The sequence below is a fragment of the Nelumbo nucifera genome, chromosome 8, assembly GCF_055504915.1.
Source record: "Nelumbo nucifera cultivar China Antique chromosome 8, China Antique-T2T, whole genome shotgun sequence".
Taxonomy (NCBI): domain Eukaryota; kingdom Viridiplantae; phylum Streptophyta; class Magnoliopsida; order Proteales; family Nelumbonaceae; genus Nelumbo; species Nelumbo nucifera.
The window spans coordinates 13,721,613-13,743,533 of NC_142656.1; the positions used below are offsets into that span (position 1 = coordinate 13,721,613).

General features: G+C 37.9%; 6 protein-coding genes, 1 long non-coding RNA gene and 1 other non-coding gene across 8 annotated transcripts; 5 read left to right on the forward strand and 3 right to left on the reverse strand.

Annotated features, from left to right (window-relative positions):
- The first annotated feature begins 1,395 nt into the window (after positions 1-1,395).
- Positions 1,396-2,836, forward strand: LOC104592369 (early nodulin-93-like). Its single transcript, XM_010251711.3, has 4 exons — positions 1,396-2,072; positions 2,209-2,270; positions 2,414-2,489; positions 2,608-2,836. The coding sequence occupies exons 1-4, from the start codon at positions 1,982-1,984 to the stop codon at positions 2,700-2,702; spliced, it is 324 nt and encodes a 107-aa protein (XP_010250013.1). The 5' UTR covers positions 1,396-1,981; the 3' UTR covers positions 2,703-2,836.
- On the reverse strand, positions 2,773-4,651 carry LOC148789640 (uncharacterized). The gene is made up of 3 exons (XR_016079160.1): positions 4,551-4,651; positions 4,294-4,419; positions 2,773-2,909 (listed from the first exon to the last, which is right to left on the reverse strand). It is a non-coding gene; the product is annotated as an uncharacterized LOC148789640 (long non-coding RNA).
- A 1,360-nt stretch (positions 4,652-6,011) lies between these two features.
- On the reverse strand, positions 6,012-6,085 carry TRNAI-AAU (transfer RNA isoleucine (anticodon AAU)). The gene has a single exon. It is a non-coding gene; the product is annotated as a tRNA-Ile (tRNA).
- Positions 6,086-6,296: 211 nt separating this feature from the next.
- On the forward strand, positions 6,297-7,234 carry LOC104592375 (early nodulin-93-like). The gene is made up of 4 exons (XM_088892631.1): positions 6,297-6,523; positions 6,636-6,701; positions 6,814-6,885; positions 6,992-7,234. The coding sequence occupies exons 1-4, from the start codon at positions 6,433-6,435 to the stop codon at positions 7,084-7,086; spliced, it is 324 nt and encodes a 107-aa protein (XP_088748757.1). The 5' UTR covers positions 6,297-6,432; the 3' UTR covers positions 7,087-7,234.
- Positions 7,235-9,058: 1,824 nt separating this feature from the next.
- Positions 9,059-10,157, forward strand: LOC104592373 (early nodulin-93-like). Its single transcript, XM_010251714.3, has 4 exons — positions 9,059-9,417; positions 9,528-9,589; positions 9,748-9,823; positions 9,911-10,157. Exons 1-4 carry the CDS (start codon positions 9,327-9,329, stop codon positions 10,003-10,005), a joined length of 324 nt encoding a protein of 107 aa, XP_010250016.1. The 5' UTR covers positions 9,059-9,326; the 3' UTR covers positions 10,006-10,157.
- A 4,699-nt stretch (positions 10,158-14,856) lies between these two features.
- Positions 14,857-15,813, forward strand: LOC148789641 (early nodulin-93-like). Its single transcript, XM_088893647.1, has 4 exons — positions 14,857-15,053; positions 15,166-15,227; positions 15,348-15,423; positions 15,530-15,813. Exons 1-4 carry the CDS (start codon positions 14,963-14,965, stop codon positions 15,622-15,624), a joined length of 324 nt encoding a protein of 107 aa, XP_088749773.1. The 5' UTR covers positions 14,857-14,962; the 3' UTR covers positions 15,625-15,813.
- Positions 15,814-17,642: 1,829 nt separating this feature from the next.
- LOC104592371 (early nodulin-93-like) lies at positions 17,643-18,634 on the forward strand. The gene is made up of 4 exons (XM_010251713.3): positions 17,643-17,869; positions 18,061-18,122; positions 18,220-18,295; positions 18,395-18,634. The coding sequence occupies exons 1-4, from the start codon at positions 17,779-17,781 to the stop codon at positions 18,487-18,489; spliced, it is 324 nt and encodes a 107-aa protein (XP_010250015.1). The 5' UTR covers positions 17,643-17,778; the 3' UTR covers positions 18,490-18,634.
- Positions 18,635-19,098: 464 nt separating this feature from the next.
- OTP82 (Tetratricopeptide repeat (TPR)-like superfamily protein) lies at positions 19,099-21,544 on the reverse strand. The gene has a single exon (XM_010251712.3). It carries the CDS (start codon positions 21,453-21,455, stop codon positions 19,242-19,244), a length of 2,214 nt encoding a protein of 737 aa, XP_010250014.1. The 5' UTR covers positions 21,456-21,544; the 3' UTR covers positions 19,099-19,241.
- Between the last annotated feature and the right edge of the window lie 377 nt (positions 21,545-21,921).

Below are 21,921 nucleotides of genomic sequence, written 5' to 3' on the forward strand. Positions count from 1 at the left end.
AGTAAAAGCAGAAATCCAGTATTAAAAATAACAATGGAAATTATAAAATTAATTGTGTACAACCTCTTTTACATGAAACCCTAAACCTCAAAAATCACCTAAATCTCTCTACTTGCCTCTCAAGCCAAAAGATAAATACAAGATAAAACCCCAAACTACATAATTATTTTGGTCCATACCACATACGCTTCTACCACAAACCATTATACAAATTTGATTTAAATTTTTTCCAATAACAAAGAATTCAAGAGACAGAAATAGCAGAATCCATAAAAATCTTGAGATGAAATGGGTCTGCCGGCAGGGCTCATAATTGTCCTTACCAATCCTAGTGGAATTAATGGTTCTAATTCAAGATAATCATTCACTGAGAGGAGGGTGCGACCAAAAAGCCAGGGCCCATTGGGTGGTTGGTGTTGATCATTTTGACAGATGACACACCGAGAGGCATGATTCAGAACCAGAAATGATGAAACCTGGACTTTTGTGCTGCCATTTGTTTTTGGAACCTAGTACTACTCATTGAGGCCTGATCATTCCAATCCACAGCATTTTCTAGGTTTCTGAGCAAGAAATTAATTAAGGCCCCACCAATTGGAAAAAGTTGGCTGAATGGGTCATTCATTGATTGAAAATGGTCCAACTGATGGTTCATTTACTTACCCGGTAATAACAATCAAACCGTCAAAAACATGGGACCTAGTTCATGGACGGCCATGTCAATGGTTGAATTTGAACACACTATCATATGTAATTATTCTCACAAAGTCACAATCATCATAATCATAAATTAAGCATCTACAGATTGGAAACCATGGATGAGTAAAGATAAATTCCATGTAGGAGTAGGACTTATTCCTCTGGTCTTAGACTATCAGCATCAATCTGTAGAGATTATGTATTTGGAGCCCTCAATGTCAAAACCTATGAGACTAGACTTTATTCTTAGACTAATTTCTTTGTTTGGAGAAAATAAAGAAACCTGTTTCTGAAATCACTGCAATGAAATTTTGATGGTGAAATTAGAGATGTAAATCGGGTCGTAATTTTGGTTTGATACATGGCTTAATCTGGTCTAAGGTTTGGTTCATGAGCTAGCTCGGCCCGTGGCACAGCATAGCATGGCATAGGTCTGCATGGGCCTAGACCGTGGATTGTGTTATATCGACCTCCAAATTTTTTTACTGGAGAGGGTGATACGGTCCATTATAAACTGCAGACCAGCATGTTACAGCCCATACAAAATGTGGGCTTTGCCCATGGGCCGTGCCATGCCAGCCCGATACGGCTCACTTTATACCTCTAAGTGAAACCAAATATTATTTTATTTGTTGTGATACAGTAGTTTGAACTTTGAACAAAACCCCCAAACCATGCTTAATTATTAGTCGAAGCCATCAGAATGGGTAATGGGTAATGGGTTGAATGAAGATATATGGTAACATCCAAACACTTGTCTCTGGTAGTTGAAACCACAGGTGGTATTGCCTAAAGTAAATAGATGGTGAAGAAATTGGAGAGAGCTGGGCGGGCAATTGAGTGAAGGATTCAAAACCGCCCTTGGTTTTTCAGTCCTCCCATTGTCTGGCTGGATTCTGGAGAGGAAATGCTAAAAGTTTCCCCAAAGTTACTTCCTCCAAGATGAGGAGGGTTTAATGGGGACAAACAGCTCATTATCCAACCAGTACACAACAATTACACAAATAAAACAGGTGACTCCGACGTTGGAATTGGCTCCAAAACCATCAAACTCCCAACAACCCTCAACATCTCTTCCACTTTTCTTTTTCCTATCTACCTATAAATAACCAACCTCACCCAGTATTCAGCCTCATGCAGTGTGTCTAAGCTTCAACACTACTATCATCTCCCTCTCCCCAGCTCTCTTAACGCTTAATTGATTCAGTTTATTTCCTTACTCAAGTAGTGCATCCCCTTAAATATTCTCTCTCTCTCTCTCTCCATCATCAACATCTCAGAAATGGCGAGAAATGTGGCTCAGTCTCATCTGGAAAGAAATGGATTGGCTTCACTGGACCATAAACTCGCTTTGGCAAAGCGCTGTGGTCATGGTATTTCTTCTTTTCCCCTCTCTTTCTTCGACTTTATCGCAAATTCTATGATAGGATTTCAGAAAATACCTCATGGGTTCTGTAATCTCTTAAATTTGTAACTAATTTGTACATTTTTCTCGTTTCTTGACAACAGAGGGCGTCGTCGCCGGGGCAAAAGCGGCCGTTCTGGCCACCATTGCTTCCGCAGTTCCCACTGTAAGTCCTAATTTCTCATCGTCCATTTCTATATAAAGCACAATTATAAGAGACTGGAATCTCTGCACTTTATTAAATAGTTGACGGGGCATTATTATGATCGTTATCGACATGACAACTCTGTTTGGGGTTTACAAATGCAGTTAGCTAGTGTGAGGATGCTGCCTTGGGCTAGAGCTCACCTCAATCCCACTGCTCAGGCTCTCATCATCTCTACAGGTTATATAATTAATTCACCACTGGCCTCTTCCATCTCCTACTTCTTCTCCCTTCTCTTATCCTTCTCCATTGATAGTTTCTGTAGTTTTGCTAATGGAACTGTTTACTTTGATCACAGTGGCCGGTTCCGCATACTTCATAGTTGCAGACAAGACTGTTTTAGCCACTGCAAGGAGGAACTCATTCAAGGATTACTCTAACATCCAAGCTTAATTTCGAACCGTCGGCAGCCAGACGATGGAAAACTTGTTTTTTTCCCCTTTTTTTTGTCTCGTTATTGTATTTAAATCAGTAAATCCAGGATGTATACGTTACTTGGAAAAAAATGGCGATCGTTTTGTAGTAAATCCGCTGTGTATGATTTTGCCTTCAGCCAATCCAAACTCATAGAAGCAGCTTCTGCGTATAAAAGGACAAAAACTGTTCTCGACCCATGAGAATTAAGGTTTAGTGACTAGCTATAATCAGAGTGAAGAAAATCGCAATCAGAATGCAGATTATCATTATCTTCGAGAAATCTAGCAATTATCTTGCTCAAGGAACCAGAGTAAAGCTCTCCATTTACAAGATGGCTTATTTATCCATCATTATTTTTTGTTGGGAAATATTGTCTAAAACTCATCATGAGATGAGTTTCAGCATTTTTCTTAAATTTACCTCAATTTTTTAAAATGTCTAAAATTCACATGTCATTAATTTGAGGTTAAACAGATTAACGGGTGTTAATATATTATCATTTTAATTTTTATAGAAAAATATAAAATATATACAAAATAAATTAATGGGTGTTAATATATTATTATTTTAATATTTAGACATAAAAAAAGAAAAAAATCAAAAAATACTTTCAAATATAAAATATATAAAAACATAGAAAATACAAATAAAATAAAAAATTATTTTCAAATTATAGAAACTATAGAAATTGAAAATAAACAGAAAATAAAAATTGTAGAAAAAACATAAAAAATTATAAAAAACACAGAAATTACAAATAAATAATAAAAAATATAGGAAAATTTATAGATTGTAGACAATAGAAAATGTAAAAATAACAGAAATTATAAAAATATTAGAAATTATAACAAAATACTAAAAATGCAAAAAAAGAAAAGAAAAATTGATAATTGAAAAAGACCATTTTTCCTCTAATTCGTTATTTAAGGGTAATTTAATTATGAAAATTGTTATTTATGCTGACATGGACACTTCTATAAAGAAATATTAACCGTGCACTGATAGAAGGTGAGTTTTGAAAAATAAAAATTTACGTGAGTTTTAGACATTTTGAAAAATTATGAGTTCAAGAGAAATGCTGAATTTTAGACAATTTCCTTTTTTGTTTTATTCTCTTTGTTCAAATTCAAAATAAAAAAAAAAATATCTTCTAAATTAATGTAATATATCCACTAACATATAAATAAATTAGCATGCAATCTAATTCAAGGGTAAATAATACAAAATTTAAGATTTAAAATTATGGATTAACTGCAATGCTTCTTTTCTTCCAACAACATTAAAAAATTAAAAATAAAGGAGACAACCATATTGGCCTGAGCTACTTTTTAATTAAAATATTGAAATAGTTCCTCAAACCCATCTCTTCTTATTATTATTTTTTTTCCCATGAAAGCCCCAAACCCATCTACTCATCTATTGGATTCTATGAACGTAGACATAAAATACCCACAATAAACCAAGTTTTTAGAAGATAGATTTTAGAGTTTGGAACCATATACAGAGCCAGGCCATGTGTTAGAATATAAAACGGTAAATATAAACATTAAATTGGAGCTTGACCGACCTGACATTAGAAATTTTATTTCAGATTTTGGGTTTGTAGCCATACTAAACCCAATTCACTGAGAAGCTTCTTTACTTGGCCAGTTGTTGAGATGTATTGGACCGCATACCTGTCGGTTCTGATGACCTGGTTTTAATAACAATTAATACTCCATTGATCTTAACCAATTCCAAATGCTCCAGAAAAGAATAAGATAAAAGAAGAAGCTTATGAAATTTAATAAAACAAACGATTCTGGATGTTGAATGGGTAAATACCATGGAGGATATGCATGCTTCTGCAGGCTTTGGACTATCTATCATCATCAGGACCAAGGTCCTTTGTAACATGTCTAACTTCCATTCTTTAATATTAGAAACCAAATGAGTCATAACATTATAATTTGGGAATTCTTTATAAAATTATTATCTACTTGACTGTTCAAGTGGGTCAGGCATCTCCTAGCCCTTCTTGGTTTCTATATTAAATTTGGTATTTCTGTCAAGTGGGTCAGGTATCTCCTAGCCTTCTTCATCACAAAGCAAACGATGAAATCCATCAGTCTGGTTGTTTTGTGAACCCAGCCTTGGCTAATCAAGTTCAATACAAAACCGTTCTATGGATCTCATCAAAACCATGGGCAGTACAAGACAGATTATGAACTTTTTTTTATTAAAAACTCAAATGATTCAGGCTTTGCAGTCCCACATGCCCCACCCCACCTTGTTGGTATGCTTCACCCTCGACAATATTTTATATTTTATATGGCTTGACACCTATCAATCAATAATGAAGGCCTATGATGCATAAATGCTGCCAAATAGCATTCCTTAATTGGGCCCAAAACTCCTTAATTGGGCCAACCAGTTTGTGCAAAACAAGTTAGACCATTCTGCAAGGCCCAATTGTTTCCGGCCCCACCACCGTTTCAAACATAATCCAGTTTGAAACGAATAGGATTGTGTAGGATATAAGTAAGTATTAAAACGAATAACAAAGTGGCAACCAAGAAGTAAGAACAATGAATTAAAATTGCATTACAACATAAAGGGATGTTTTTGATTTCTAAGAAAATTATTAAAATTGAAAACATTCCTTTACTAGGGAAATGACCTACACAATTGTGGTACAACCAGATAGGGTCTCTCGCAGGCTTATCCCTAATTTCCTTAAACCAGGGAAGGGAGCTCCAATCAGGTAAGACCACCATCTGAGTGTTATCTTGAGATCAATCCAACAAACATGGACTCGTTAGTAACCAAACAAACAAATAGACAGATAGCTTAAATGTTGATTTTGAGATTGGGAGACGTGAGTGAGACGGCTAGCTAGCGCTTGCGTGTCCATGTCCCATGTGGTCTCAACTCAAGTCACAACTGATGAAACCTTCGTCACCTCCAAGGCAGGGCTCTCTCACAAATGTTGTCGATTCACTGAATCTGCCCAACAAACAAAAGAAATTGATGAAATCCAGACAAGTTCAAATCAATGGCAGCAAACCAGTTACCAGATAAACATCAAGTTTGCTTTATGGTTGGGATTCATCATTGGGTAAGATAAAGATTATGAACTGAACAATTGGATTAATGCATTAATTACAACTATGTTTATCAGATTGGTAAATTCAGCTAATCAAAGCAGGAATATAATCGATGTCCAGAATTGAACCAAATGATCAATACACTAGTACAGTCAGTTGGCAGTTGGCACCTGGCAAAAATGATCACATATGCGAGATTTGGCCCATGCAGGTCTCGAACCTGCGACCTTCGCGTTATTAGCACGACGCTCTAACCAACTGAGCTAATAGGCCATCACACCAAACCATTACTCTGGTCTCTCGAAAAGACAACGGGCTACTGGGAAAGGAGCCCACCACTGATGATGATTAACGAGTTGATACAAAACAATAAACTCCGACGTTGGATTCCAACCAAAACCATCAAACCCCACTGCAATCCACTCTGCTCCTCCACTGTCCCACACCATTCTCCCTCTCCCACTTGTATAAATAACCCAACTCACCTCACCACTTCATCAAGCGACTGAGCTTCAATTCAACCACACTTGGATCTTTTATACTCTTCCTTGCTCTCCACTCTCTCCAATTCAAATTTTAATACCCCACCACACCAACTTTCTTCTGTTGTCATATCTATAATGGCGAAAAAGGTAGCACAGTACCCTCTGGAGAAAAATGGGTTGGCTTCATTGGACCAGAAACTCTCCTTGGCCAAGCGATGTGGTCATGGTACTGCATCATCTTTTCCTCTCTTTGCTTTATTTTAGAAAATGCTACTACTTGCTTCCATTGTTCATCATTAATCAACTAGTAACTGGGTTGTCTTGTTCTGCAATAACAGAGGGCGTTGTCGCCGGGGCAAAGGCGGCAGTTCTGGCCACCATTGCTTCTGCCATTCCTACTGTAAGTCCTCCACTTTATCTACCTCTGGTTTCTATACTGAAATTGAAAATTGCATTATTGAATCTTGACTCCATCGCTCTGTGGCTCTGTCTCTTCATACATGTATATACAATTAGCCAGTGTTAGAATGTTTCCCTGGGCTAGAGCTAACCTCAATCCAACTGCTCAGGCTCTCATCATCTCTACAGGTTCTTCACCGTCTCTTCCTCTTCTTTTGTCAATCGTACGTCATTGACGATAATTCTTCTTTTTCTATATAAGAGTTAATGTAATTTGTTGATGATTTGATTGCAGTGGCTGGTTCCGCATACTTCATAGTCGCAGACAAGACTGTTTTGGCCACTGCAAGGAGAAACTCCTTCAAGGATTGCACTAACATCCAAGCTTAATTTCCAGTCCCCCCACGTTTTCCATTTATTTTGCTTTTCTGTTTTCTGTAAACTTTGTTGCTCCAAAACCTATGTATACTGTAAAATAGCTGATTTTTCAAATCTTCCCATAAATAAAGTTGGAACCAGCTGAAGAAGCTTTAATGAAGGATGGCCCATTTGAGGAAAAAGTATGCGAAGTGGTTAAAATGTCTCCACACACAAAATTTGGACCAGAGGGGTATAATCCACTTTTTTAGGAACAAGAAAATGTTTAAGGAACTTAATTGTAAAAATTTATGTTCAAGTCCTAAGAGAAATGGGATTAGCTGGAGGATGGTGTAAAATGGTGGAAGAGTGCATCAACACCACTTCTTTTTCAATTAAATTAAATGGAACACAAAAAGAATTCTTCAAGCTTCAGAGGGGGATTAGGTAGGTAGATGCACTGTTTCCCTATCTATTTACAATGGGAATGCAAATCCTATCTAGTATACTGCAAAAAAGCTGAAATGAGGGAGAAAATTTAGTGAAAGAGAGTTTAGCAGTATATCATCTGCTATTTGTAGGTGATATCATGAAATTTTGCAAGGCAGAGAAGAAACAGATAGTGGAGATGAAGACCATTCTTGAGCAATTCATTGAAGTGTTCGACAAAAAATAAACTGGAGTAAATCAGGGATATTCTTCTTCATCTCTAATGTACATAGTATAGTTTGAAGATTTCTGATGGGACTATTGGAAGTGAAAGAAATTAAATGTCCATGAAGGATACATATTTGGGATCAAGATTGTGGGTTGGCAGAAGAAAGTATGAAGCTTTTGAGGACCAAGTGAAGAGAATGCAAAGCTAGTTGGCCTCATGGAAGTCCAAGATTCTAAGGCCCGGGGGGTGGGGGGACAATTTTGATAAAGTCAGTGGCCCAAGCCATCCCAATATATGCTATTGAACACTATTCTACTGCCAAGAAGTAAGTACTCCAAGTCCAAACCCAATCCAAAGGGAATGGAGCAAACACAAAAATAATATTTTGGAGGGATAGTACTCAAATAATCAAGAAAGATTCAAACCATTAAATGGGGAAAATGTTGCAGAAATAAGAAAAATGGAGGCCTAAGGTTTAGAAATGGACTTTTGTGCTGCCATTTGGGTTTCGTACCTAGTAGTAGTACTACTCATTGAGGTAGGCGTGATCAATCCAACCCCCATCATTCTCTGGGTTTCTGCACAGACAGGGCCCTCCCAATAAAAAAAAAAAGAAAAAGAAAAAAAGTTGGCTGGGTCATGGACTGAAAGTGGTCCAACCAATGGATTTACTTACCTGGTAATATGATCAAACCGTCAAAAATCTGGGACCCTGTTCATGGAAGGCCAGGTCAATAGGTTCAATTGAAAACACTGCTATTTAATTACTCTCACAATCATAATAATTATAAATTAAACATCAGGAGATTGGAAACCTGGAATGGGTAAATGGTAAGTAACAGTGGTGGTTTTATTAATGATAAATTCCAAGTAGGAGTAGGACATATTCTTCTGGTCGATCAAATCCTATGAGACCAGGGCCTTAGATTATTCCGATTTCCATCAACAAAACTTGATTATTCATTTTCTTTCATTGGGGGGAAAAGAAAACGATTTCTAAAATCACTACAAACGATGAAACCAAATGTTGTTTGTTTGTTTGAACAAAACCCATTTGTCTCTGGGATAGATAAAAAATGGTACACCCAACAAAATGGGTAATAGATAAAAAATGGTACACCCAACACATGTCTCTGGCATTTGAAACAAGGTGGTATTGCCTAGAGACAAAAATCAATCGGAAAGTTCAGTGAAGGAATCAAAACCGCCCCTTGGTTTTTAGTCCCTCCCATGGTCTGGCTGCTGGATTCTGGAGAGAAAAAGCAAAAGGTTTCCCCAGGTAGAGGGTATATATAATAGGGACAACACCACATAATCCAAACTAACTTATAGCCGACCATCAGTCCATAACAATTAGGCAAATAAAACAAGTGACTCCGACGTTGGAATTGGCCCCCAAAACCATCAAATTCCCAACAACCCTCACCACCATTTCTTCCATAAATAACCAACCTCACCCCTCAGCTTCATGCAGTGTGTCTGAGCTTCTACATCACTATCATTTGTCTCTCTCCCCATCTCTCTGAAGCTGAACTGTGAATTGATTGAGTTTATTTCCTTACTCAACTAGTGCATCCCCTTAATTCTATCTTTCTTCATCATCAACATCTCAGAAATGGCGAGAAATGTGTCTCATTCTCATCTGGAAATAAATGGGTTGGTTTCAGTGGACCAAAAACTCGCTTTGGCAAAGCGCTGTGGCCATGGTATTTGTTCCCTTCCCGTCTTTTTCTTCGACTAAAAATTAGATTGTATCATAAAATTTATACCTCATGGGTTTCGTATTTAATTTGGTTTTCTCGTTATGTGACAACAGAGGGCGTCGTCGCCGGGGCGAAAGCGGCCGTTTTGGCCACCTTTGCTTCCGCAGTTCCTACTGTAAGTCCTAATTTCTCATCGTCGATTTCTATTATAACACAATTACAAGAGACCGGAATACTCTTACTCTCTACCTCTGCACTTTATTAAATAGTTGAAGGGGCATTATTATGATCATTATCGACAATGACAACTCCGTTTGGGGTTTACAAATGCAGTTAGCTAGTGTGAGGATGCTGCCTTGGGCTAGAGCTCACCTCAATCCCACTGCTCAGGCTCTCATCATCTCTACAGGTTATTTTATTCACCAGCTCACCCCCCTCTTATTCTTCTCCATTGATGATTTCTGTTCGCTAATGGAACTCTTTACTTTGATAACAGTGGCCGGTTCCACATACTTTATAGTTGCAGACAAGACTGTCTTGGCTACCGCAAGGAGGAACTCATTCAAGGATTTCTCTAACGTCCAAACCTAATTTCGAACTGTCGCCGGCCAGATGGAAACTGTGTTTTTCCCTGTTTTTTTATATTTTTTTTTTGGTGTATCGTATCGTTGTATGTAAACCGGTAAATCCAGGATGTATACGTTACTTGGGAAAAAAAATGGCAACCGTTTTCCATTTCGGCATTTCCTTGGTTTCATTGACTTCACATTTGCTCCTTTGTTGATGATAAGAAGCAGCTTCTGCGTATAAAAAGATGAAAACTGGCCTAGACCCCATGAGAAATAAGATTAAGCTGTAGTTGGGACGCAGTTGATCATCATTTTTAAGAAATAATAATCAACCTGTTTGGGAAATCCAGCAATATTCTTTCTCCATGGGCTAGGATTACATGGTTACCTTCATGGTTTGGTTAAGAAAATGCCATGTATCTGGAACTGGTTTAGTATCTTAGTTTTCAACTGTGTAAGATCCTGCTTCTCATAAATCAAAAAAAAAAAAAGGAAACAGTAGAGTAACGCAGAGTCCCAAAAATGACATGGGTAGAAATCTCTCATCAAGCTAGTATTTGGTAGTTCTACAATGAAGGAGGCACCTGAGAGAACAAGTCTGGTCTAACAGATCACTATTCAGAACTAATATGTACAGCAGATTACAAATCCAATCTGAATTTAACATGTCAGTGATCGATACTGTTATGAAATGTATCAGCACCTTACTCTGATTCATTATCGTTTACAGCAAATAAAACAACACTCCAACGACTCACAAACACCTAGCCAGAAATACAAATGGAAGTCCAAACATAGGTAGAGATCAATGTCCCTGTGGCTATTAATCTATTATATTAACCGTCGAATTACTGTCTATAAGAAACTTGCAGTCAGACTCAAAGATAACAGCACCCAGGTCAAAGGAAATGGCTAAACTTTACTGCCTCAAGAAGGGCTTTGGCTTCAGCTATTAGGAAAGACAGAGCCTGCACAGGACCACATTCGGCTAGGAACTTAGGAAGTGAACACCTGCTGAATCTCTAAAGTACACCCAAAAGGTGCCATATTTACACTTGTGAAACCACCATCCACATTTGCTTTGAAGAAACCATTTCTCGCTGGAGAGAAAAGAATTGATAGCTGGATTGCTTTCAGCTTTTAAACAATTTTCTGATCTCAAAGGCAAGATCTGAGTCTCCCTACTATAGACCTGCGAGTGAAAGGGATCAGTATCTTCATTCTCAAAATAAAAAGCATTGCAGTCCTTCCAGATCTCCCACAAACAAACACCACATTTAGCTAATATATCAACATTAACTCTGCCCAAATTCTTCAACAGCTGCATAAACCAACTGCCAAATTGGTAATTCTTGCAAGGAAAATCTGGTCTAATGCCAATACCAGAGCCAACCCAAATGCACTTAGCTTTGTCACATTGCACCAAAGCATGTAAAATGGATTCATTGCATGAATTACATCGATCAGGAGATTGGGTAATTAACTTTTCAAGGTAGAGGTTTTCTTTTAACTACAATGATGTTGAGACAACATTTCCAAAGAAAAATTTTTAATCTTTGACCCATTTTTTGTCTAATGTTTAAGGATCAAGAACATGGATAATAGTAGAAACCCCAACTTTTGTAAATCCTCAAATAAAGCTTTATTCTTGATCTTTATATTTTATAAAGCTCACAGTATTCATTCAGATAGAATTGATTGATTTTTATATTTTTCTGTTTTTTGTTGTTGTTGTGTTTTTTTATTCTTTTTCTGATATGAGAATTTTTGAACGACAACAAAAAAAAAAAAGAATTCATGTTTGAAGAACACCCTCTTAAAGGTTGTAGCAATGATCCGAATAAGTACTAAACAAACCAGTAATCACATGGGTAGAGATCAGAAAGTCCTTTAATCAGGATGGTTTTTTTACTGAAGTACAACATTCAAAGTGGAACCAATTCAAAAGTTCGACATCTTCTGAGTGAATCTCTCCACTTCCAACATGACTTATCTTATTTATCATTACTTTCTTGCTTCTTCTAATTCATGGTAAATAATACAAAATTTAAAATATAGAATTATGGATTAATTGCACTACTTTTCTTCAAGCAGAACTAGTTATAATACTATCATAATTAGATGATAAGCTAGTGGTATTTATTATACCATTTACCAGAAGAAAAGTTGAAATTCCAAACTAATCCTTGAAAATTACAAAAAAAAGGAGACAGTCAGCATTGCTCTGAACTACCTTTTGGTTAAAATATTGAGATACTTCCCCAAACCCATCTACTCTGTTTTTTTAAAGCCCAGAACCCATTATTCATCTATTTGATTCTAAGAACCTAGACATAAATCAGGTGTTTAGATGACAGATTTAGGAGCTTGGAAGTTGGAACATTATTTAGAGCCCAACCTCGTATTATTTGGAACTCTGTGTTTTGTTGGAATAAATTAAGTTGCATCCAATACTAATCAACAATGTTCAGATGTTGGGTTTGTTGCCCCAGCTCACTAATAGCCCAATTCAGTGAGAAGCTTGTTTGGTTGGCCACCTGTTCAGATGTGTTGGACCTCGGACTTGTCGGTTCTGACTCTGACCGGGTTAACTTTTAATTCTTGTATTCGTTTCGGCTTCTAATAACAATATTTAATTAATATACACTATTGATCTGAACCACATGCTTACTCCTGAAAAGAATACAAAAAGGAAGAAGGTTATGAAATTCGGAGGTAAGACCAAAGTAGGTATGGCTTGAGCTCCAGAAGTCGTCGTCGCAAATTTACGAACTGGAGGAAATTGGCTATGGACGACGTTGAATGGGTAAATATATGATACGCATGTTTCTCTGCTGATGACCTACCTAGCTTGGACTATCACCATCATTTAATTTGTTACATAATTTGGTCCAAGGCTGACCAAGCTTCAAATGATCAGTCATAACATTTCTATTTGGAAACTTCTAACTATTTCACTGTTCAACTGATTTTTCTTTTCATTAATGATCTCTCTTCGGCTATGTTTGGTTTGAAGGAAAAGGTAGAAAAAAGAAATTGTATAGGTTTCTTTAACTTTCCCTACTTTTTCCTTCAAATCAAACACAGCCTTCGTTTCTAACTTTGCTACCAGCTAGCAGCCAATTAAACATTTTAATTAAGAGAAAATTTATAATACCGAAAAGATATAGTACCCAAAGAGCTTTGACCAATTAAAATATCCCTATGAATTGTTTCAGGTTTGACCAATTAAGAGAAAATTACTTCAGGTGTGAAGAGTTGAATCATACCTATCTCTGAAAAGAACCCTGATCTCCTGCCAACGAAATGTGTTCCAACACCCTAGCAATATAATCTGATACCACACATCTTATACATGGCGGGACTCCTCTGAGAAGGGTAGTAGCAATTAAACATGGCATTTTGTCCTACATTCAGTGAATTCGAAAATCAATATGTACTATATGATCCAAATAAGAAATTGGTATACTTGAAATTCTGGATCCAAATTGTTCTTTGGATCACAAAGCGGCCGGACGATTAAATCCATTAGAACTCTCTCAACTCTGGTACAAGTTGAATGCAAATAGGATCTATGGATGGATCCATCAAAACCATGAGCAGTGCAAGACCGTTTATAAACTTTATATTAAAAGCAAAAATGATTCACATTCAGACTTTACATACTGTCCAATATGTAAAGTCCATATCACTCCTATCATACACAAAATTTATAAAGCCCAATACCTTGGGCCAACCAATTTGTGCAATAAAGACAAATCATTACGTAAGGCCCAATAGTTTCTGGCCCCACCAATCTACCATTCCATCCTTTCAAACACTATCCAATTTGAAGCCCAATAGGTCTATAGAATAGAATCACATCCTTACTCCTTAGTCCTTTTTTTAAGGTTGAAGAACCTAAAATATTCACAAAAAAAAAAAAAAAAAACTGAAATAGGATCTTAAAAAATAATGTCAGTAGGTTATATATGTAGAAATTACATAATGTGACTATCAAAATTAAACAGAAAAAAAAGGGAAGAATTTTCAACAATAATAGTAAGCTGATTAAACCAGGAAATTCAGAATTTAGAGTCATAAATAAACATTAAAAACGAATAACAAAGTGGAAAAACCAAGAAGCAAGATCACATTCTCACAACTTCAAGTGGTATCTTGAAACAACCAAAATACAAGATTGCCCCCACAACATCCCACAGCACATCTTCACTATGTATTGAGAATATCTCTGGATGATGATATAATCATTAGAAGATGCTCACGATACACAGCGGGGATATGTGTGGGACGTTGTAGGGGCTGATTTGAACTCAAAATTAAACAAACGGTTCAAATGCTAGTGATCTGAAATTTGAATCGGGAGACGCCTAGCGTTTTCCTGTGGTCCCACTGACTCTAACAAATCACAAATGTTGTCGATTCACTGAACCTCCCAAGACCCAACAATTAATTAAACAATGAAAGTACATACACTAACCTAAACCCAGACAACTTCAAATCAATGGGAGTAAACCAGATAAACATCCAATTTGCTTTACATTTTACATCTGGGACGGGGGTTTATCATGAAATAAGATTATGAACTGAACAAGTTGGATTAGTGCATTAATTACAATTAAGTTTATGAAAGGCTTGAAATAAATCTTCAAGATTGAACCAAATGGTCAATATCTAGTACAGAAGAAATCCGAATAAATAGAACCGCCCTCAATTTGGTGGATTTTTAACATCTCCTGCCCCTGTGATTAAAGCAGTGGATCCCACCACTACCACCGGTGATGATTAACGAACGGAAACAAAACAACAAACTCCGACGTTGGATTCCATCCAAAACCATCAAACCCCAACTTGTATAAATTAAATAGCCCGACTCACCTCGATCTCCACTTCATCAAGCGGCTAAGCTTCAATTCAATAACACTTGGATCTTTTATTCTATATTTTTCCCAAGACTCTTTCTTGTTGTCATATCTATAATGGCGAAAAAGGTAGCACAGTACTCCCTGGAGAAAAATGGGTTGGCTTCATTGGACCAGAAACTCTCCTTGGCCAAGCGATGTGGTCATGGTACTGCATCATCTTCTCCTCTCTTTGCTTTATTTTAGAAAATGCTACTACTTGCATCCATTGTTCATCATTAATCAACTAGTAACTGGGTTGTCTTGTTCTGCAATAACAGAGGGCGTTGTCGCCGGGGCAAAGGCGGCAGTTCTGGCCACCATTGCTTCTGCCATTCCTACTGTAAGTCCTCCACTTTATCTACCTCTGGTTTCTATACTGAAATTGAAAATTGCATTATTGAATCTTGACTCCATCGCTCTGTGGCTCTGTGGCTCTGTCTCTTCATACATGTATATACAGTTAGCCAGTGTTAGAATGTTTCCCTGGGCTAGAGCTAACCTCAATCCAACTGCTCAGGCTCTCATCATCTCTACAGGTTCTTCACCATCTCTTCCTCTTCTTTTGTCAATCGTACGTCATTGACGATAATTCTTCTTTTTCTATATAAGAGTTAATGTAATTTGTTGATGATTTGATTGCAGTGGCTGGTTCCGCATACTTCATAGTCGCAGACAAGACTGTTTTGGCCACTGCAAGGAGAAACTCCTTCAAGGATTATACTAACACCCAAGCTTAATTTCCAGTCCCCCCACGTTTTCCTTTTGTTTTGCTTTTCTGTTTTCTGTAAACTTTGTTGCTCCAAAACCTATGTATACTGTAAAATACATAAAAGCAAGTTTGTTTTCCATGGATTCACTGTTCTAAGTTTTCCAGCAGGTTGTATCTTGCATGTACAAGGGATTATAATCCAAATTTTTATGAGGAATCAGCTGAGTAACGATTAATAGGAAATTAAACACTAGTTATCTTCGTCCAGGACTAGTCTTTGCTTAATTTTAATTTGTCCCTGTAATCTGAGTTGGGAACCCAACACATGATTAGACTGTTTATCGGTTTCGGCACATGGTATGATCCAGAACGAATTCAATGACGCTGGTGGGGAGCTTGATTCGATTGCAGATGGGCCCCATTCATCTCTATCTATAAATTCTGTATTAAGGAACTGGTACCTTATTCATATATAGTGTAATGATTGTTGTGAAGACAACTTCAGTTGGGGGGCCATGGTCTTCATAAATAATAATAATATCCTTCTGCTGCTGTTAGTTGGAGAAAAGAAAAAAGGGATGATGAGGGATAAAGTTTCTGGGTCGATGGGTTGTAGAAAGCCATTCATCACTTTTCTCTCCCTTGTACACAAACCTAATGAAGCTTTAGTTGGTTTTTTATTTAGAAGATTTTTTTTTTTTTAATGCCCACAAAATTCTGATAGTTTATACCCACTTCTTGGAGGGAGGAATTTCGTGAATTACTAAACATTTTTAACCCAATAACCCATCAGTGTGAGAGAGAAACCCTCCCGCCGAGAGAGATCCTTACGTAGAAAGAAATTCTGACATATAGAGAGTAACCCTCTCGTCGAGAGACCCTTTGGCATCACACTACCGGGCTTCAAGCATTGTAATTGTTAATAAGGCCTCATTCGTTTTAATTTACCTGGCTGAGCAATTTATCTGGACAAAAGTTACCTGATTAACTTTACTTTGGTATCAGTTTTTCTCTGTGTTTTCACTTACCCAAGTAAAGAAAGGTGAGAGGGATTAGCGTTTTCGAGTACGAAACCTATCCATCCTTAGGATATGGACTACTCAGATAATCAATACTCTCTGAAAATTTTGCTTTAACATATAACCCATTTCTATTATAGAAATGTAAGAACACAGAAAAGTTGATCAACTGATCTCATGAGATACCGGCAAATGAACTCAAGTTTTAGCGAAAACACCTAGCAGAAGCTATCGTTGAAAGAAAAAAAGATCCAATCAATTTTGAATATGTAGTATTTGATGCATGGAGCTCTCGTTGATTGATTCTAACAATAATCCACAGAGGTTTTGAGGGACTGTAATCAATGGAGAAGTTTGTAATTACCAGTCATTATTGAATTTTACAAAAAGAAAAAAAAAAAGTCATTTTTGAAAGGTAAAATTCTCTAATAAGAACTGATTGAGTGGTAAAGACAACTGCGTGGTTCTCATCCGAGAGTGATGGCTTTTAGGAAGATTAATTAATGCAGACAAAAAGCAATGGTAATAGAGCACGTTTCATCTTGTTCTCAAATCTCAATTAACATTTGTCGTGGTTCTATTGGGGATCCAGTCATCCAAACAAACGGGCAACCAGTAGAGATCATACAGATGCTTAGCTTAATTAAAGCCCACAGTTAATACAAATCAGTTCACCAGTGTTCCAAAGTATGTTTTTGAGAAGGATTCACGAATTTAACAAGTTGGATTATCCTCAACTTCATGATTTAGATCTAGCCATTCGATGATATCTTTTATCCCCAGATCCGGGCTCATCGTCCTAAAAAGTAAAAAACCGCCATTGGTTTTTTAGGGCCCCACAGACACAGATAGGCCTAGGAAATCAAACAACATTCTGGGATGGGAACAGTAACGGAAGGGAGGAAAAACCAGACACTCCGACCTCAGTATCAAACCAAAACCATCAAACTCCATCCCTAATCAACCTGACACCCACTCTCCCCCGGTTTCTCATTTCTCTCCTTTATTATAAATTAGAAGAACCTGATCTCCCGGATTCGTGCAGTGTCTGAGCTTCAAGCCTTCAACTTTCCTCAGCTTCTTTCAAACTCTCTCTGTATTCTCTCCGCTCTCCAACTCAATTTCAAATCAGTAAAGCGACAATCTTTTCAATCATCTCAAAAATGGCGAAAAATGTAGCTCACTCTCCTCTGGAGAGAAATGGGCTTGCTTCACTTGACCAGAAACTCGCCATGGCGAAGCGATGCGGTCATGGTTGGTAGCTGTTCTCTCCTGTTTTAGTTCTTCACACCCGTCCTTTTCTTTCGTTGACACTGCAATCGACTGTGTGTTGTTTAAACCGATTTTAACAGAAATTTAATTTGTGTTTTTTTCTTTTAATTTCTTCAAACTCATTGTTGATCTTACTGAGATTAGTAACTGGGTTTCTTGTTTTGTAACAACAGAGGGGGTTGTCGCCGGGACCAAAGCGGCTATCGTCGCCACCTTTGCTTCTGCAATTCCCACTGTAAGTCTTGCTTTCCCATTATCAGTTTCTAATGTTGACATTTCCATAATTGAAAAGGCATTACTGACTTCACAACTCTGTTGTGCTTCAAATGCAGTTTGCTAGTGTCAGAATGTTGCCTTGGGCTAGAGCTAACCTCAATCCCACTGCTCAAGCTCTCATCATCTCTATAGGTTTACTCTCTTTTTTTGCATCAAATTCTTTTCTTTCATTTTCACATGTTTCGCCTTTATATCAGTTAATGAAATTTCAAATTTGTTATTTGATGGCAGTGGCCGGTTCCGCATACTTTGTAGTTGCAGACAAGACTGTTTTGGCCACGGCAAGGAAGAACTCATTCCAGGCTTACCCCAATTTCCAATCTTAACTTGGAACCTTGGATCCAAATTGAGACTGGATGCATCCTTCCCTTTTCTTCTTCTTCTTCTTTTCCCGTTTTTTTCTTCAATTAAAATTGTAAATCCTATATCATGTGTATGTATCGCAGCAATATAAAACTACTTTTCCATGGATGGGAGATTCAGCATTTCATTTTCAATATCAATATTCCAAATCAGAATTTCAATTCCTGAGTTTGATCCACAGCATTGTATTTTAATACTGAAAGTCCCCATCTCTGGACTGGGTTTCATATACGCCTCCTCATTATCCATCCGTTTTCACTTTCTCGGAGAATTGGGGAGATCCACTTGAATGTGTACTCAACTAAAAGATATGAACAAGGTCAATTGCGTCAAAATAAACTATAGCATTCAATCTAATTGTCTTTCTTGTGAATAAATTGGATTCACACATAATATACACCAAGTTAATGGATACATCATTTCTTTATCATCAATGAATATAGTCATTCATCTTCTGAATTAGTCGAACAACCTATCCTCACTATACAAATTGATAATACATCCAGTTTACTAGCCAACCTGAAAATCATGAACTGCAAATCAGGTACAAATTGAATGAATCTGGGAGCCTGACCAGTGGAGATGTATCTTAGAGTACTAAGAAATCAAGCTCGTTAATAATCAGTATTTCAATACATGCCTTCAAAGCAGTGGAGATGACTCCAACTTCTTGGATATGAGGTTGGTTGCTAAATGCAAAGCAACCATGCAACTCTCACCAGTAGTCCTTACATGAACAGAAACCATCTTTGAAATGGTGGAACCGGTTCCGATCTCTAGCTATGATCTCCCTATTGAAAATTTTGGATATGAGCTTTGTTGCTGAATGGCAATTTCCACAGACACGAAGGTTCTTTACTATTCTGATTGTCGTTCCTGGGTTTGTACTGATCAACCCAAAAGCAATTGCTAGCTTCTCACTATGTTGAGACAATGCCCCTTCCTTCCATTCTTCATCTATATCATAAAGTACCTCTGATGTATCAGGCACATGACCAGCCAATTCCAGAAGCTCATCCATTTCATCCAGCATTTCATATATCTCTTTGCTCTGTGGATGTGCTTTATCACCAACAAGAAACTCATGAACAACACTATCCACCTCAATAGAGCTACATCCAGGGACTTTCTTCATTCCTTTATCATTTAATCTTGTTCTTATTCTTGCTACATCCTCCCATCTGCCAGCTCCCGCATAGATGTTTGACAAAAGAACATAACCACCAGGGTTTTCAGGCTCCAATTGAAAAAGGTGGTCAGCAACAAATTCACCCAATTCAACATTGCCATGGACCCGACAAGCTCCAAGTAGAGAGCCCCAAATAGCACCATCAGGTTTCATTTCCATACTCTTTATTAGGGCCTCTGCTTCTTCAAACAGCCCAGCTCGACCAAGGAGATCTATCATACATCCATAATGTTGTAATTTTGGTGAAATCTTGTAATCCCTGGTCATCGACTCAAAGAGTTGGCACCCTACTTCCACCAAACCAGCATGACTACAAGCTGATAGGACACTAACAAAGGTGATATCATCTGGTTTGAATCCTTCATCAGCCATTTTCAAGAAAAGTCCAAGGGACATATCCGCATGCCCATGTATGGCTAGCCCAGATATCATTGCATTCCAAGAGGCCAAGGTCTTAGGTCTCATAGCATCGAAAACTTGTTTTGCAGCATCTATATTTCCACATTTGGCATACATGTCAATAAGACTAGTTGAAAGGGCATCATTACTCAAATTACTAAAATTCCTGTCTATATATGCATGAATCCATTTGCCAAGATCAAGAGCGCCCAAGTGAGCACAAGCTGGAAGAATACTCAAGAAAGTGACATCATTAGGTTCTTCATTTGATTGCTGCATTTGCCTGAAAAGAGTCAAGGCTTCTTTATAGTGCCCTTTATGAGTATAGCCACCAATCATGACATTCCATGAGACCCGGTCTCTTTGATGAATCCCATCAAACAAACCACGAGCCGTCTCCAAATCTCCACACTTTGCATACATATCAATAAGAGAATTTACAAGGTGAAGATTCGAACCAAGTCCATGATCCTCAATCCAAATCCTAGCCCAATGCCCTAATTCAAGAGAACCAGACTGAGCACAAGCAGAGAGGACACTGACCAGTGTGCTCTCGTTGGGTTGAACATTTGAATTCAGCATGTCATGGAAGAAATCCAGTGCCTCCTTATATCTGCCACTTTGAGCATAGCCTGCAATGATTGCATTCCATGATATAACATCTCTAACAGGGATATCATCGAAAAGCTTACGAGCATCTTCCAAATAACCTGCCGACGCATATCCAGTGATCAAAGCAGTGAAAGAAACTGCATTTCGTAGAGAACCCTTATCGAAAACCAAATGGGCATCTTCCAATTCGCCATTTCGGGCGTACATACTAATAAGCGAAGTGTGGACAAAGGCGTCAGTCTCAAGACCAAGCTTCAAAATATGCGCATGCACCTGTCTCCCTTGTTGGGTAGCTGTAGCTTGTGCACAAGATTTCAAAAGAAAAGGAAACGTGTACGAATTCGGCTCTACTCCAGCAAGCAACATGCGGACATAGAAAGCTACAGCAAGGATAGGAGAAGAGCTTAGAGAGTGGCCGCGGATGATTGTATTCCAAATGAAGACGTTCGGTTCTTCAATGCACGCAAAGATTAAGAGAGCGTAAGAAAGATCACCGAAGGGTGAAATGGCGCAAAATTCAATGAGCTTACTTAATGCAAACTGGGTATTGTGGAGGCCGGTTTTGATGATTTGGGAGTGGATTTGTTTGAGATTTTCGATATCTCTGCATTTGGAGAGAAGAGACAGAGATGGGTGAGTTTTGAGTAGCTTGTATGGAGGGTCTGAGGTGGTAGGGGGGAAATGAAGAGAGGAAGGGGAGATTACCGGAGAGGGTGAAGAAAGCAACATTTCGAAGGCAACCGCAACACAAGGGATAACGAAAAGGGAGAGACTGAGAGTTTGCTTTACCCGCCAAAAAATAACCGTCAGAAAAATCAACAGAGCACATAACGCGTACACCATTTGATCAATCACAATTAGATATAAACCGTCTGATCGGCTTTTTTTTTGTATAAAAAGATTTTCATGTAAAGCTGGAGGTGTAAATCAGGCCGTGCCAGGCCCACCACGATGGTCTTGGTCTGGGCCGTGTTGGGCTTGGGGTTTCAGGTCCATGGGTCGATACGGCATGGCCTGTGGATTGCGCTTAGCCCGCCTAGCACGGCATGGCCTACGGACCCCCAACGGTAAGTTTCAGCTTTTTGGGGTTTTTTTGCAGAAATACCCTCCAACATCTATAAATAGCTCTAAACAAAGGGTATTTATGTATTTTGGTTTAGGGATAAAGAATGACACAAATGCCCCCCAACAACTA

What these genes read in the sequence shown, in the direction of transcription:
- LOC148789641 (XM_088893647.1), top strand. Translation starts at nt 14,963, where the DNA reads ATGGCGAAAAAGGTAGCACAGTACTCCCTGGAGAAAAATGGGTTGGCT. An exon ending in GGCCAAGCGATGTGGTCATG is followed by an intron (nt 15,054 to 15,165) that starts GTACTGCATCAT and finishes CTGCAATAACAG; the next exon opens with AGGGCGTTGTCGCCGGGGCA. An exon ending in GGCTCTCATCATCTCTACAG is followed by an intron (nt 15,424 to 15,529) that starts GTTCTTCACCAT and finishes ATTTGATTGCAG; the next exon opens with TGGCTGGTTCCGCATACTTC.
- LOC104592373 (XM_010251714.3), top strand. Translation starts at nt 9,327, where the DNA reads ATGGCGAGAAATGTGTCTCATTCTCATCTGGAAATAAATGGGTTGGTT. An exon ending in GGCAAAGCGCTGTGGCCATG is followed by an intron (nt 9,418 to 9,527) that starts GTATTTGTTCCC and finishes ATGTGACAACAG; the next exon opens with AGGGCGTCGTCGCCGGGGCG. An exon ending in TTGCTTCCGCAGTTCCTACT is followed by an intron (nt 9,590 to 9,747) that starts GTAAGTCCTAAT and finishes TTACAAATGCAG; the next exon opens with TTAGCTAGTGTGAGGATGCT.
- OTP82 (XM_010251712.3), bottom strand. Translation starts at nt 21,455, where the DNA reads ATGTTGCTTTCTTCACCCTCTCCGGTAATCTCCCCTTCCTCTCTTCAT.
- LOC104592371 (XM_010251713.3), top strand. Translation starts at nt 17,779, where the DNA reads ATGGCGAAAAATGTAGCTCACTCTCCTCTGGAGAGAAATGGGCTTGCT. An exon ending in GGCGAAGCGATGCGGTCATG is followed by an intron (nt 17,870 to 18,060) that starts GTTGGTAGCTGT and finishes TTGTAACAACAG; the next exon opens with AGGGGGTTGTCGCCGGGACC. An exon ending in AGCTCTCATCATCTCTATAG is followed by an intron (nt 18,296 to 18,394) that starts GTTTACTCTCTT and finishes ATTTGATGGCAG; the next exon opens with TGGCCGGTTCCGCATACTTT.
- LOC104592369 (XM_010251711.3), top strand. Translation starts at nt 1,982, where the DNA reads ATGGCGAGAAATGTGGCTCAGTCTCATCTGGAAAGAAATGGATTGGCT. An exon ending in GGCAAAGCGCTGTGGTCATG is followed by an intron (nt 2,073 to 2,208) that starts GTATTTCTTCTT and finishes TCTTGACAACAG; the next exon opens with AGGGCGTCGTCGCCGGGGCA. An exon ending in TTGCTTCCGCAGTTCCCACT is followed by an intron (nt 2,271 to 2,413) that starts GTAAGTCCTAAT and finishes TTACAAATGCAG; the next exon opens with TTAGCTAGTGTGAGGATGCT.
- LOC104592375 (XM_088892631.1), top strand. Translation starts at nt 6,433, where the DNA reads ATGGCGAAAAAGGTAGCACAGTACCCTCTGGAGAAAAATGGGTTGGCT. An exon ending in GGCCAAGCGATGTGGTCATG is followed by an intron (nt 6,524 to 6,635) that starts GTACTGCATCAT and finishes CTGCAATAACAG; the next exon opens with AGGGCGTTGTCGCCGGGGCA. An exon ending in GGCTCTCATCATCTCTACAG is followed by an intron (nt 6,886 to 6,991) that starts GTTCTTCACCGT and finishes ATTTGATTGCAG; the next exon opens with TGGCTGGTTCCGCATACTTC.